The sequence below is a fragment of the Microtus pennsylvanicus genome, chromosome 2 (genome assembly GCF_037038515.1).
Source record: "Microtus pennsylvanicus isolate mMicPen1 chromosome 2, mMicPen1.hap1, whole genome shotgun sequence".
NCBI lineage: Eukaryota > Metazoa > Chordata > Mammalia > Rodentia > Cricetidae > Microtus > Microtus pennsylvanicus.
Genome location: NC_134580.1, coordinates 91,358,566 through 91,374,901, shown reverse-complemented (window position 1 = coordinate 91,374,901; position 16,336 = coordinate 91,358,566). Strand labels below are relative to the sequence as shown.

Below are 16,336 nucleotides of genomic sequence, written 5' to 3'. Positions count from 1 at the left end.
AGGCAGGCTTTATGTTCCTCTTGCATTTTCTACTAGGTCCACATCCTGACCCTCAGTAGTGAGGGAAAAACTTCCTTCCAAAGCACAGAGCAACACAGAGACCTGGCCACCACTCAGATCTTCCTTCTTGCCAAGCATCTTTAACCAGCCTGAGTTACATGTGTCTGTCTGGAGCATACCCAAGTCCAGGAAGTCTCTCTTCAAGTATAACCCAAACATTGGGAAGGCTAAGTTGTCTGTCCCACACTCTTTTTTTTAAAAATTTATTTATTTATTAAGGATTTCTGCCTCCTCCCCGCAACCGCCTCCCATTTCCCTCCCCCTCCCCTGATCAAGTCCCCCTTCCAAGTTGTCCGACTCACACTTTTTCCCACCTCAACAAGGTTAGCTAATAGTGACTTCTTCCTGCTTTTACGTCTTAATTATGCTTAGGGAACAAGAACTATTGGTTTGAAATTGTTTGTACTTAAAAAGCCCGTGTACAGAAGATGGAAGTCATGTAAATTATTTCTCCTTCTTACAGACAGACGTAAAGGTTGGTGCTCACACAACCCTTATAACATTCACAGCACTGTTGCCCATGGTTTCCATTCCATAGATGTGTTGCCTTGGACTGAATATTTCAAAAGCCACATTTATATCTTATAAGAAGTTACTGCTGTCTCCATAGTACCCGCTTGGCCAGTTGCTAAAGGCTGTACAATAACAAAATAAAATGATTAAAATGCACTGGCCCAAGTTTAATTGGGCCAGTGCTTCCTCTTGTGTCTGGTTCAATTTGTTCTTTGAGTTGTTTGCTCTCTGCAGAAGCAGCCTATCCCATGTTTCATTTCAGTATCCGGCCAAACATCTTCCTGGGAGTGGCTGAAGGCTCGCCACAGTACAAGAAGTGGTACTTTGAGTTGATTATCGACCAGGTGGACCCTTTCCTAACCGCAGAGCCCACACATCTGCGAGTGGGCTGGGCCTCCTCCTCCGGCTATGCTCCCTACCCTGGAGGTGGAGAAGGATGGGGAGGCAATGGTGTCGGCGATGACCTATACTCCTATGGCTTTGACGGACTTCATCTTTGGTCAGGTGAGTACCTTGTGAAGGCTTCCACCCTCTATTCTACTGTTGCAAATAACTGAATCTCACAGAATACACGTTGAGTTGAAATGATAGAAATGCTTAAATCCCATGAGATTGTTTGGTAGGAAGAGCAACAGGTTAAATAAGCTTCATTTGTAGCTTTATTCTAAGAGTTTCTCACTATGTCATCCAATACAGACCACTTAACTTAACGTCACTGTTACAATTTAAATGTAAACTGCTCCTCACAGGTTCATGTGTTTGAATACCTGATCACCAGCTGCTGACACTTTTTTGAAAAGTTGTGATACTGTGAGGAGGTGGCACCTAGCTGGAGGAAATAGGTCACTGGAGTCAAACCTTGAGGTTTATAGTCAAGCTCTAATTTCTGTCCTCTCTCCAGTTTCTGGTCCACTAATGTATTAACAAGTACCTGCCATTCATTCCTATTTGCACTGATCCGCCCACCATCATTTCTCCCCTGCTAAGATGACTATGAACAAACGTTAAGTCCTTCCTTCCTTTCTTGTAGCTATTTGATCACAGCCATAAGAAAGGTATCTAACACACTTAGTGTCTATATCTGTCTGTCTTTATTACAAATAGGGTTGTTTGGGTTTTATGAATAGCCACATAGGCAATACTCAGCTTTATTTACTGGGCGGTGAGCTACATGCTTTAATGTCAGAATGACCTTTAAGGTAGCAAATACTGAACTCACGTTACAGATACAGAGACTGATGCACTAAGGCACCCCGGGAAGTCTCCTGATCTGATTACATCATCAAGGCCATGATTTCAACACTACTTCTTGTTTCATGTTAAGACTGTTAATAGCTGTAGGTCAGCATTAATCTCAAAAGGAATTCAAGACTTTTTTTAAAGAGATAAATACCAATGATTTTCCCATATCTGTGTATGGCTCATGAGTATGAAGGATGGATTTGTTTGTGTCTGGGTGAAAAACATCTAAGGTTTTTACCCTAAGCAAGTACCACACCTCTCCTGCTTGTTGTCCAAATCATGCATTGTCTATATTTCCTTAAGAACCTGCAGTTGGTGATAACGTGTGCCTGTTAAAATGTCTCACAGAAGCACAGTGAGCATGCTCCTTATAGAGAAGCCATGATGCAGTCTTCCTTAATTTCAGCATGAAAGAAACATTTCTCTACAAGATGAAACTACGTATTGAAGTTTCTTGTGTAACTGAGAACTGTATACCCAGCACCTTCTCCTCCTTCCCCTCAACCAGTGGTTCTCAGCTTGCCTACTGCTGTGACCCTTTAAGACAGTTCCTCATGTTGTGCGACCCCCAACCGTAAAATTATTTTCATTGCTACTTCATAACTGTAATTTTGCTACTCTTATGAATCATAATGTAAGTATCTGTGTTTTCAGTGGTCTTAGACAATCGCTGTGAAAGAATCTTTGACCCCTCCCCAAAGGGGTCACGACCCACAGGTTGAGAACTACCATATAGATAATACCATAACTGCTTGATATCAATAATCACTGTCACCTGAGATTCTGATGGCATGTTTCTTGAAGTAGTTATTATTTTTTAATTTGTTAAGATGAAGTTTCTCATTATTTCTGCTGTTTTGCATGCAGTTTGAAAGTTTTAGGGCTATTGTACATGTACTCATATGTACATTTTATGTATCCTGGACCATTGAGAGGGATGGGGAGAATGCAAAAGTCTACTCGGGTTCTACGTGCTCCAAGCGACAATGTGTACCTGACAAACATGATGAAAAATGTCAGGAGGGGGAACTAAGCAGAAGGAAATTTGTCTTTCCCCCGTTCACCTCCCTAGTTCCCCACAGAGGATGTCTCTTCCCTTCCTCATTCTCCAAGATCTGCTGTGGGATCACTGAGTCTGAGGGGGCATGGTAGGAGCCTTTAGCTTGGGTTGTGTCCACATACTACACACTATTTCTGGGAAGTGAGAATGACTGTGAGTAGGAATGGAAGGATGCTCACACATATCAGCAACTCCTGGCATGGCAGGATGAAGTCTGTGAGTGACGGAAAGAGCTGCACTTGGGAGCCATTTCCACGCTGACCACTAAATGGCCACCATCTTATCACCCCAAGTCTTTGTGCTCAGAGGAAACCAGACCTTACATACCTGCAGAGGACTCTACATAGAGACTGCGAGAACATGAGTCACAGAGTGGATGAAGCATATCGGACTCTGGTTTCAAAGGCAAATGAGTCACTCTCAGAGGAAAAGCTTTACTTCATCTTTTTCCATGCTGCAGCAGTACGCTTAGGCACTTAGGAAACTCTTGTAGCTATTTGTAGACACTTGGGAATGAAAACGTCAGTGGATCCAGAGGCAAAGAAACTAACCACTGTATATCAAAAAGAGCCACACTTTTGTGCGTTTCAGGACCTTAACATCCTGTGAGTTTGAGGCCAGCCTGGTCTACAGAGCTAGTTCCAGGACAGGCTCCAAAGCCACAGAGAAACCCTGTCTCGAAAAAAACCAAAAAAAAAAGGACCTAAACATCATAACTGCATTATTCCATAGCTGTTCCTGTTCAGCTCTTCATTGATCCTATTCTATGTCCTATGCGGGCAAGCAAGCTAAGTGATCCAGGCCACACTAATCATCTCTAGCGGGGGCTCCGTTTTGTTGGAGAAGTGAGAACAACTCAGCTTTGCAAAGGCTTATTGTAAGTTCAAGCATTACACATGCTTCATGATATAATACTACAGAGGTATATCAAGGGTCTCAATTATAGAGTTGTGTCCAAGGGTCTCAATCCCTTAGTCTCTACCATCAGGTGAAATTTAGAGAAGACTGTCCGTGACATTTATCCTTTTCCCTCTCCCTCTCTGAAACCCAATGCTTCCTTAAGTCCAGGCTGTATCCTGACTGCTCTAGCCCCACACAGGACACATCTATCTTGTAAGAGGCATTCCAGGTAAATATATCACCTTGTGCTTCAGCTGAAGAAATAAGGAGTCTGTTAATGACTCCCACCAGGACTGCAGGGAATTTGGGGCAGCTGAGGAAAGGGAATTACCTGATGAATAAATGGCACAGAAGTAACACTCCACTTCTAGGGAAAGATGGAAGATGAGGAGGGGGAGAGACTGGAAACTAGTCATGACAAATCTTCTCCTTTTCTCAAGATTGAAATTTCCAGGTTGATTAACTTTATCGTTATCTGTGAGCATAAATTAAGCCACTGACTGGAACTGATCTGTAACATATTTATTAAGGAACAATCGATGTAGCAGCTGGAGTTGCAATGCTAACATTTTATCAGTGAAAGGGTCAAGGGAAGAATAATAGCTTTGCCCACAATTGTTGATTAAGAGAGGGGCACTTGCGAAAGTGCTTACTTTGTAGAGACTGTTTCTTTAATTAGAATAAGACGTAAAAGTTGGACTGCGTGACACAGGCCTGTCAACTCAGCTATCAAGAATGCGGAAGGAGAAGACCCTCTTAAACCCAGGGAACCAAACATAGCTGGGCTATATTTTGAAATTGATAGTTGCTGGGGAAGGGAGTTTTCTTCAGCAGAGTGACACTGGGTGTATCAACCACTAAGAGGCGTGGTTCCTTATCTCTCAGTGCCACAGAGAACTCACAAAGGACTTAAAGGAGAGGGGAAGAGTAGACAGTAAAACCACAGCTCAACACTGCAAGTTTCACTGTGGTTTATAAGAGGTTTAGGAAGACGATGATTCCTGGGAACTTCATGTTTATCTATCAATGTTCTGGGTGCCTTTAAAGTTACTGTGCAAAGTCACATTTCATTGTTCTCTAGTTCCCAAGTCACAGATGTGTTGGGAATTGTTCATCAATGGTATTTTCTGGATGGTAAATAATGTAAAAGGAAACACTTTATTGGTAACACCCATTTTAATGGAAAATCAGAAAGCAAAAGTGGGACAAAACAGAGCAGGTTTTTCTGAGTTTCTTTCATATTTTTTTTAATTTATTTTTTACATACCAATTCATGGTTCTCTCCCTCCTCTCTTCTGGCTCTCCCCTTCCCTTCACCCAACCTCTATCTACTCCTCAGAGAGCAGACTTCCCCTGGGAAGTCAACTAAGACTGTATCAACACCTTGTTGAGGCAGGACCAAACCCCCCATCGTGCCTAGGTTGAGCAAGGTTATCTCTCCATAGAGAATGGTCTCCACAAAGTCAGGTCATGCATTTTTGTAAATGAAAGTTTCTGTCCCACCCAGTCCTGCAGCCGTTCAGTCCCAAAGAAACATACAGAGAATTATATTAACTATAAACTGTTTGGCCTACTAGCTCAGGCTTATTATTAACTAGCTCTTACAACTTAAATTAACCCATAATTCTTGTTTGTGTTTAGCCACGTGACTTAACACATTTTCTCAGTGAGACATTCTTATTTTGTTTCCTCTGTGTCTGGATAGTGACTGCGTCTCTGACTTTACTCTTCCCAGAATTCTCTTAGTCTGGTTGCCCCACTTATACTTCCTGCCTGGCTACTGGCCAAGCAGTGTTTTATTAAACCAATACGATTGACAGATATTTAGTATATAAAAACATAATTCCACAGCAATGCATTAGAGTTAGATCCAGTGACTATATATATAGATATAGATATATAGATATCCCAAGCCACACCATTGTCACCTCTACTCAGAGGACCTCGTTCAGTCCCATGCAGGTTTCCCAGTTGTCAGTCTGGAGTTAGTGATCTCCCTCTAGTTTGGGTCAGCTGATTCTGTGGGTTTCTATATCGTGGTCTTGACCCCTTTGTTCATAGTATCACTTCTTCATCTCTTCATCTGGAGCTCGGCCCACTGGTTAGTTGTGAAACTCTGCATCTGCTTCCATCTGTTTCTGAAAGGGGGTTCTAGCTTCTTTGGGGTTGTGGACTTAGGCTCGTTATCCTTTGCTTTATACCTGGTATCCACTTAAGAGTGAGTAAATACTATATTTGTCTTTCTGGATCTAGGTTACCTCCCTCACTCATAATAATTTTCTAATTCTGTCCATTCACCATTTTTAAATTGGATTATTTCATAGCTGGATATGTAGTTTCTTGAGTTCTTTGTATATTTTGGAGATTGACCTTCTATCAGATTTGGGGTTGGTGAAGATCTTTTCCCATTCTGTAGGGAGCTGTTTTTCCTTGTTAACCATTTCCTTTGCTTTATAGAAGCTTCTTAACTGTAGGAGGTCTCATTTGTTAATTGTTGTTCTCAGTGTCTGTGCTGCTGGTGTTATATTTAGAAAGTGATCTCCTGTGTCAATGTGTTCGAGAGTATTTCCCACTTTCTTTTCTATGAGGTTCAGTATGGATGGATTTATATTGACATCTTTGATCATTTGGACTTGAGTTTTGTGCATGGCACTAGATATGGATCTGTTTGCATTCTCTTATATGTCGATATCCAGTTATACCAATACCATTTGTTGAAAACGCTTTCTTTTTTCCATTTTATATTTTAGCTTCATTGTCATCAGATGTTCATAGGTGTGTGGGTTAAAATCAGGATCTTTGGTTCAGTTCCATTGGTCCACCTGTGTTTTTTATGCTAATAGTAGCTGCTTTCATTACTGAAGCTCTAATAAAGAGCTTGAAGTCAGGGATGGTGATGCCTCCAGATGTTCCTTTATTGTACAGGGTTGTTTTGGCTAACCTGGGCATTTTGTTTCTCCATATGAAATTTAGTATTGTTCTTTCGAAGTCTGTGAAAAGTTGTACTGGGATTTTGATGGATATTGCATTGAATCTGTACATTGCTTTTGATAATATTGTCAATTTACTATTTTTTTTAATCCTACCTATCCAAGAGCATGGGAGGTCTTTCCATTTTTCTGATATCTTCTGCATTTTCATTCTTCAAAGACTTAAAGGTCTTATCATATAGGTCTTTCACTTGTTTGTTTAGAGTTACCCCCAAGCTATTTTTGTTGCTTGTGGCTATTGTGAAGGGTGGTGTTTCTCTGATTTCTTTTTCAGTCCATTTATCATCTGTATATATGAGGGATACTGATTTTTTTTGAGTTACTCTTGTATCCTGCCACCTTATTGAAAGTATTTATCAACTATAGGAGTTCCCTGGTAGAATTTCTGTGGTCACTTATGTATACTATCATATCTTGAGCAAATAGTAAAAGTTTGACTTCTTCCTTTCTAATTTGTATCCCTTTTGATCTCCTTTTGTTGTCTTATTATCCTAGCTAGACTATATTTAATAGATATGGAGAGAGTGGACATCTTTGTCTTGCTCCTGATTTTAGTAAAATCACTTTGTTTCTCTCCATATAATTTGATGTTAGCTATTGGCTTGCTATATATTGCCTTTATTATGTGAGTGAGAAGTGGGGCTTCATCACTACCCCCTACACGTGAGGAAATGGTGAGAGGTTCAATCCCACTTAAGTCATGAATAGACATCCACAACTGCCATAATCTCATGAATTGTTCTGTCGAGAGGACTCCGTTTCACAGCCCTCCTCTGCAACCTATTCTTCCTGTCTCCTTCCCCCCCCCCCCTTTGGTTTTTTGAGACAAGGTTTCTCTGTAGCTTTGGAGCCTGTCCTGGAACTAGCTTTTGTAGACCAGGTTGGCCTCTAACTCAAAGAGATCCGCCTGCCTCTGCCTCCTGCATGCTGAGATTAAAGGCGTGTGCCACCACCACCCGGCACCTCCTATCTTCTTTAGGACCCTCTTTGTGATGTTCCTTGAGTCTTGCAGGGTCTTGATACGATGTCCTGTTGAGGGCAAAGCATTCCAAAGTCACTCATTCGCTGCATTGTGGAGTTACATTTTTCTTTTTCTTACTTTTCTACATAATGGTTAATATTTATAATGAATACACAGTAATTATACAATTAAGAAACAAGATGTCTGTCTCTTATTCCTGAAACCCTATATTAATTTCAAACTTCTCCCTGTCTGCTCTTCTGTTCCCGGTAGAAACAGAAACCCAAGAGAAGGATGGGAATCAGGATGATAATAACACCGGAAAACAAGTTATTTTCTCACTATTTTAGGTCAGAAGTCTTCAATCATTTTGTGAAGAAGAAAAACATTTCATAAGCACTAATGCAGATATAAATGACAATGTGTTTTTTCCTCCTCATCTGAATAAAGCTATTTCAAACAGTCAGACCTTATTGTGTGGTTTCCTGGCTAGAGGGGATTCAGTCCTCTCTCCTGGCTTTTCAAACAGTGTCCATATCTTTCTGAGAAAGCAGAAGAGAGCAAGACCTTCTCTTGCCTATGACTAAATGTGTATACACCTACATCCACGACTTCCACTTAGTAAAGGTCATCTGTCCATTACTTCTGGCCCCAGGGTAGTCTTAGCACATGCCCAGAAGACTCACTCCTCCTCGTTCTTATTCTTAGTAGCTTTAGAGCGCCTCTGAGACTCAGTTCATGTCAAGCACTGTGTCTATCCACTCATCAGCTTAGGAGATAAGTTTCCTCTCTCTGACTTACATTTCAACTACGGTAGCATATCCTGAACCCTTCTTATACTGCATGCTTGTTAGGTTTCCCGTCTCCAGTAGAATCCTCTAACTTTGTCTGTCTACCAGATGCATGCCTCGAGGGGCCCACAGTTTTATTTCTGTTCTCTACTCACCAGGCCGGATACCCAGAGCTGTGGCCTCCATCAACCAGCATCTGCTGAAGTCAGATGATGTGGTGAGCTGCTGCCTTGACCTTGGAGTACCCAGCATTTCTTTCCGAATCAACGGGCAACCTGTGCAGGGGATGTTTGAGAATTTCAACACAGATGGACTCTTCTTCCCTGTGATGAGCTTTTCAGCTGGTGTCAAGTAAGTGATGGCTGTAATTTCCTGGAAAATAGCTATGACCCCGCTTTAAAACTTCACCATCACCCTTGTGAGTGGAAGAACCGATAATTTCTTTTAGGGTTTCTTCTCAAAAGCCAAATTTTTTCCAAGAAAGTGATGGCTAAAGGGCAAGAGGCAACCAAACTTATCCCTTCACCTACTTACTACATAGATTCCTCCTACAGGAGCAGTTTTATATACTCAGATAAAATGTATGAGAAATCCTAGGGACAAAATGAATAGTTATAAGAACAATACATGTTCTTTATGAAAACCTTGAAAGAAATAAATACAAATATTGCAGTAAAAGTCACTCTTTTGTTTTTTTCTAGACAGGGTTTCTCTGTGTAGCCCTATCTGTCCTGGAACTCACAATGAACCATGCTGGCCTCAAACTCAGAGATCCATCTGTCTCTGCTTCCTGAGTGCTGGGATTAACGGTGTCCACCTCCACCATTCAGCTCACCTTCAATTCTAATTCTTAGCTGTATTCACTGTGAATATTTTGTTATATTCATCTTTTTTGCTGCAAATGTGTATATACTTTCTAAATTGCAGTCACTGCAAGTGTGAAGTATAATTTTTCACTCAGAAATAAGTAATGAGCCTTTTCCTGACTCATTAGGTACCCTCAAAATTATTTTTATGGTCACATAATCTCTCTTTATTTCACTTCCTCATAATATAGCCATTACTTTACTGTTATGTTTTCATGCTAATTCTACTTCTATTGTTACAGATAGCATTACTGCAGACGTACCTGCATATAACTCTTGTTCTGCATTGCTATTTTCTCCCTCTCAGAAAAAGGGGAAATTGTATTATATTTTAAGATCCAAAATTTATAATGATGTGGCCAAGTTGATTTTTAGAAAAAAATTGCACAAACTGTTAGGAACTTCGTATCAATAATTGCAAAGTCTATGTTTCTTTGAAAACCACAGATTTGTTCAGGATGCATTTGGCATCAAATCTAACCTGAACTCAAGTTGTAGCAAAGCTGTTTTCGATAGAAATTCACCTGGTTGTCAGTTTTTGGCAGCATAATTCCTATGGCTGTTGGTATGTTTAATGGAAGAGACATTACTATGTCTGAATATTGGATACTGCTTCTCCTCTGACTGGCGGTTCTGTTTGACATGTGTGCATGCTACACACAATCTCTTTCTTTTTTGAATGTTTATGAATTCCAAAGCCCAAATGACATCTTTCGAGATTCCAGATAAAATATCTGAGCCTGTGATATCATTTAAAGTGACATTATTTGGGGAGCTGGAAAGATTGTTAAGTTATGCACAAAAATACTTCCATTCAATCCCAAGAACATATAGAATATTAAGATAAGAGAATGCATGAATTGTAAGATTGGTGCTGAGAGGGGAAGATGACCAGATCCCTGAGGATCACTGGACCAGCCAGCCCAGTGTACTCAACAAATCCAAGGCCAATGAGAGACCCTGTCTCAAAAAGAGGCAATGATGCCTAAGGAAAAGCACCTAAGGTTGCCTTCTGACCTCCGCTTACTTGTATACACTGAAGTATGTGGACAGCACACACATGTGAAAACATAAGCACATCCAAAAAATAAAGCAGCATATGAGAATGCCCAACTGATTGAATTCACACTAATTTTATTGTTTCTTTCTCCAGCCAGTATTTTTGCTGGTTTTATGTTCTTAGCCTTTCTGATAATAATTTTGGATGGTTTTATTGTTAATCAAGTTATATTTAAGACTAATAATCTGTTTTCTATGCCTTTAATATTTTTCCAATTTATAATTTACCTTTTATGCTTAATTTTTTTCTTATCTCCCCCTTTTAAATTAATGTAAGTCAAAATCGTAAGAACCCAAAAGAGTACCACTCAGAGATAATATTATGTTTTGTATAGAGTTAGCATTAACTTGGACATGTATATGCATGCATGTTCCTATATCCCACTGCTTACTGTTGTATTCCCTCTTCTGCCTCACTCTTTCTTCATACCAGATGAATGCTATTTTAACTCTCTTAGACTTCTTACACATGTAAATATCTGTAAGTCAAGACCCCACAAGAAGCCTCTTTCCCAAAACCGTCTCAGCCATTCCATTCTCAAGCTCTGAACTGCCTGAGCAGGACCTAGGAGTTACAGTTACAATCATGCCTGTATCCGTGGGTGCCAGGGAACAGTGCAGTGGGGGCAACGGTGACAGCGGGAGCCTAGAGAGGAGTGAAAAACAGGCACTGCACAGCCCCAGTGTGGGACTTTCAGAACAGAACCACTGGCATAGGCTTCAGCACTTCATGAAGTGCTGAACAAAGCCAGACACGTTCATTTATTTTCAAAGGGAGATAAGAACGGATTAGAGCAAAGTCCTTCTAGCAGTCCGGAGGAACTGAGGGTAAGTCACAGTGCACATCTTCCCAGCTCCAGTCCCTGGGAGCAGAGACACTAATGCAGCAAGCCACACCAGGGTCGTCACGCTGGCCCAGAACCTGCTCTGGAGAAACAGGTGACCCTGAATGGTCAGCGCCTAGAACCACATTTGTCTGGGTAGCTTTTGGCCTCAGTCCATCCTCAACAATTTCCCCGATCTGTTCTTTTTTGACCAGTACCACTCACTGGCTTTAGATTATTTTCAGAGAGAAAGACAACTTACTTCCTAAGATCTCACTTGTGAAAACATTGAGATCTTTATTAAAAAATGTATTTATTAATATTTAATTTACACTTTTAATGAACATATTTTTGTTAAAATTTTTATTGTTTGAAAATTTCATTTATATATATGATGTGTTTTGATGAAATAAAAGCCTATTCCCTCCCCTCCAACTCCTTCCATGTTCCTCCTCCACTATCCTTCCTAGTTGTGTGTAATTGTTTTTAAATTACTGAGCCCATTTAGTACTGCTTATATGTGCATGAGTGTAGAGCCATTACTAGATCATGGGTAGCCTCCCAGGAGACGTGTTCTTGAAGAAAACATGCACTCTCCTTCCCAGCGGTCATCAGTTGCCAATCCTCTTCTGCTAGAAAGGTCACTTGCCCCCACGCCCCCATCTTGCTCAGGTATCGAGTCACAGCCACTGTGATGCGATAGCACCGTCCTACACAAGCAGCACTGTCTCACTGAAGTCACCCATCACCTTTGACTCTTCTCATCTTCCCAGAGCCCCTCCCACCGTGATCCTTGAGCTTGTGGAGTATGAGGAGTTGTGTAAATTCAAATTTTCAAAGAGACCGTCTCCTCCAATCTGCTACAATTAATTTTTTCCAAGTATTTTGCATTACATCTACTTTTGCAAACTGCATAATTATTTGTATGTGTGTTTGCTTGCATGACCTGTGTGTTCATGTGTATGTGAATCTGAATGCGAGCACAGGCATGCCCCAGTGTACGGACGCCAGAGGACAACCTCAGGTGTCATATCAGTCCTTACCTTTCACCTTGTTTGAGACAGGTTCTCTTTTGGTTTTTCTGCTGATTGCTTAGCTAGCCTGCAAGTTTTTACTGATTCTATCTCCCAGTTGGGAAATGCTGGGATTAAAGATGCTTGTGCTTCTACAGCAGCCTTGAGCAGATGCTGAGATCTAAACTCAGGTCATCAGGCTGGCTCACTTCACACTTCACTCACTGAGCCATCTCCTAGTTTAAAAATTCTTAATCATTATTTCCCCAGTCGAACTCCTTCAAAGTAATGAGATAGGGTTTCCATGTCTGTGATTTGTATTTGGTTTGGGTGGACCTTGCTTTGGAATCCTCTCTTAACCAGGAACTTCAGAACAGGTAAAGACATAGGTCACTGAATGCCATCCATACTTAGAGATATTTCTAGCATCTCATCTCTCTTTCAGCAGATCACGTAGCACACAGTTAACAAAGAAGTAAGGTAGTGTGCCCGCCCAGGAAGAAAGTCATATTTCCCAACTCAGGAGCCTTCAGAATTGTTTCCCATATTCATTTTTAATTTGTGTGTAGTTTTTAAATTAGCTTTCTCTTCTATAATCCCATTACCTTCCACTCAGTGATCTTTAATGAGGTCATACTCTTGAATTTTTTAATTATTATTTGTATCATTGCAAATAATGCCATTAATTACACCTGATTAGGATGTCCCTGCCAGCAATCGTGGAAGAGCAAAGTGCACAAAGAGCGAAAATCTTTTTCAATTAGATTTACCCCTCGTGAAGTCAAAGGCTGCACGCGTAATTACTGACAAGATTCACAAATGAATATGTGCTCCCTTCCCTAACTGTTATGAATATACTAGTTGCCTTCTCGCTGTGGCCGATTTGTGGGTAGTGTTACTAGTGCCATAATGTGGTCATGCCAACCCTACTCAATACAGAATGGAAGGTGAGCATGTGTAGCTTGGAGCCCATCCAAAATTTCCAATTATTTTGATGCCAAGAAGCTTTTGAAAAAGGTGACATCACCCTTGCCCCTCCCCTGTAAATAGCACCAGAGCATGAAGCAACAAGACTGTGTTCTACAAAAGGCCAGAGTAGATAGTGAACTTGGGGTGGTCTTTTTGTTCTAAAAAAAGTTGAGTTATTTACTCTAGTAAAATACGTTTTGCAGCTAGACATTCCCATTAGATGTATTTAATCATCTTATGTAACTGTTGCATTAGCCTTGTCTAATTAATAAAAAAATATACAAAAACAGTTGGTGTCTGTAGCTGCTGTTTGTTTCCACTGGTATCCACCAGACTTGGCTAAGATTCAGGTAACCGACAGCTTAGCTATTTCCAGCTTGCTGTGGTCAATGCTGTGGAAACTATTGCTGAGATAAATTTACTGCTGCAGAGAACAAGATGAGCATTGGCTGGATTGCCCTGGACTTCATCACATGCAAGCCAGTAAGAAATATGAATGTGAAGACTGTCCATAACTCACATTGTTCTCCATTCTTGGCATTACAGACTAAAGATGCAATTATGAATCCTGATATAGGAATTAGACTCAGGGCATCAAAAGCTTGCTAACAATCCCCTCTTAACCTGTGTATGTTTTTCCTCTGGGCCGCTACTCCAGCTGTTTGAGAGGGATTAAATAATGACTGCGAGATTGAGACATCTGGGCAGATTAGAGTGCCTCCACGCTTGCTAGGCACCGTGTTTTAGCATGGCAAAGCTCTGTCTTCATTTTTACAGTGTTTTTATTCACGGATCAGTCTTTCAAACCTGACAGGAGGAATCCACATTGCTCTGCAAATTAACAAGCAAAAGTCTCCAAGATGAAATTGTAAATGCTACCAGGGCTTTTTCGGTGTCATTTCTTTTCGTCCCAAAATTTGACAAGCAAATAAAACTTCCTCTGACACTTTCCAGTATTTTTATTTCCAGGAGGCTATGACTGAAACATTTGCTTATCTCTGAGATAAAGAAATCTTTATCTTTGTAAACTCTTTAGGAAGAGAAAGAAATTTTCATAATATTGGAATTCTCGGAAGAACCTCAAAAGATAGCAAAAGTTCTTTGGTGGGAGAGATTAGATTGACAAAATTGTAGATAGATAGATGATAGATAGATCGATAGATCGATAGATAGATAGATGATAGATAGATAGATAGATAGATAATAGGTAGATATAGACATATACATATATATGCACATACATAATTTTAAATCTATGCTCTGTATGTAAGAGAAAGCATTCAATATTTTTCTTCTGAATCTGGCTTATTTCACTTAACATAATGATTTCTACTTGTATCTACTTTCTTGGAAAGTCATGATTTCATTCTTTTCTTTATGGCTGCATAAAGGAAATTATATATATCTTGTTTTTCTCAACCAACAATTTCCTGCCTATTTGTAAATAGTATAAAAATAAATGCAGAATTCAAGCATTTCTGAATTAGTTGGTTTCCAGTCATATATATACCCAAGAGTGAAATAGCTGGGTCATATGGTTCTATTTTAGGTGCTTTGAGAAATCACCACACTTGCTCCATTGTGGTTTACAGTCTCACCAGCAGTGAATAAGGGTTCACCTTTCCCCACGTTTTCACCAGAAACTCTTCTTGTTGTTGTTTTATTTTATTTTATTTTCTTAGCTATTCTTACTGGAGTAACTTAGGATGTCAAAGCAGTCTAAATTCCTATGAAAACAATTTTAAAATCTGTAGGGAGAAATCTGAGGATAAAGAACAACTCATTCTAATGAACACTATTCTTGAATTCTCAACTTAACGGTTGGTAGAAGCTGAGAAATTTGATGGAAACCAGAGGGCAGGGGAAAAGCACCTAAAGAAAAAGAAATTTACTTTTCAATTTTATGTACTCACTTGTGAATGAGACAGAGTTTTTTTTTATTAAGGTCAAGATTAAGTGTCCAATAAGGAATTTATTGAGAAAAACAGACAGGTACATGAAATTTCAATTTCTACACCTGGAAATCCAAGTTCTGGATTTCTGACCCTGAATGAGCTTTTGGGTGGATACTGTAAGCTTTTTATTGTTTCTGTCAGGAATAAAAATACTGAGGTCCATGATTTAAAACCTTCGACCTTTTGATTATAAAATAGAGTTGTAGCAGTGAAGAGTCTAAAGCTCAACCAGTTTAGCCCTGCAGTGAGAGTCCAGGCTGCTCTCTCAGGAGCTGCCCCTACTCAGTAAGCCAGAGAGAGTCCAGGTTAGCCTCTCAAAGAGCTGCCCCTATCCAGTAAGCCAGCGAGAGTGCAGGCTAGCCTCTCAGGGAGCTGCTCCTATTCAGTAAGCCAGCGAGAGTCCAGGCTAGCCTCTCGGAGCTGTCCCTAACCAGTAAGCCAGAGATAGTCCAGGTTAGCCTCTCAGGGAGCTGCCCCTACCCAGTAAGCTAGTGAGAGTCCAGGCTGGTCTCTCAGGGAGCTGCCCCTACCCAGTCAGCCAGTTTCTGTTTCAGAACTCTCTAGGTTTCGGAGACATCTATTTAGGAATTGTCATGAGCTATCGAATTGGTACATGTAACCCTGTACCATTGGGTGGTGGCATTCATTATAACTGTTACCTCTCTCACCAGTGAGGTCCATTTGTAGATTTTTTTTTTAGTGAGCTGAATGCTGGACCCTTCTTCCATGATCTTTGGCATAGCCATGCCCCGTGTCTTCCTTCATTTCATCCCACTCCCAGTCCACCTGCTCCAGCCCTGGGTTCTGCTCTGCCACTCACCTTTCTGGGCAGGTGTCCTTGAGTGAAGAATGAGGACATGCTCTTCTGTGAAACCTGTATTTGTTCCTCCAGGGGCTAGACTCTGGCACATCTCTGATCAAAAGCCCAAATATCTACTATACGGCCATTTCTTGCTGACTGCTCTTTACCCCACCAAACTCCAGGGGATGCTGACTTCCCTCTGAGAAGTTCCCATCAGTTTCGATGGATAGACAAACTCCTCAGTCCTCTGCAGTTCTCTCTAAAAGGGTCTTTCCCTCCTTTACATGTAGATCAATGTGACCTGAGGCTGATAGAACTATCTTCATGATTG

The 16,336-nt window shown here is 40.7% G+C and overlaps 1 protein-coding gene across 1 annotated transcript in view; it reads left to right on the top strand.

The window, feature by feature from the left end:
• The window catches only part of Ryr3 (ryanodine receptor 3), a 524,632-nt gene that overhangs the window by 280,210 nt on the left and 228,086 nt on the right, over positions 1-16,336 (top strand). The window contains exons 18-19 of the mRNA XM_075961717.1: positions 836-1,077; positions 8,676-8,868. Coding sequence (XP_075817832.1) covers positions 836-1,077; positions 8,676-8,868 — 435 coding nt within the window. The remainder of the gene's footprint in view (positions 1-835; positions 1,078-8,675; positions 8,869-16,336) is intronic.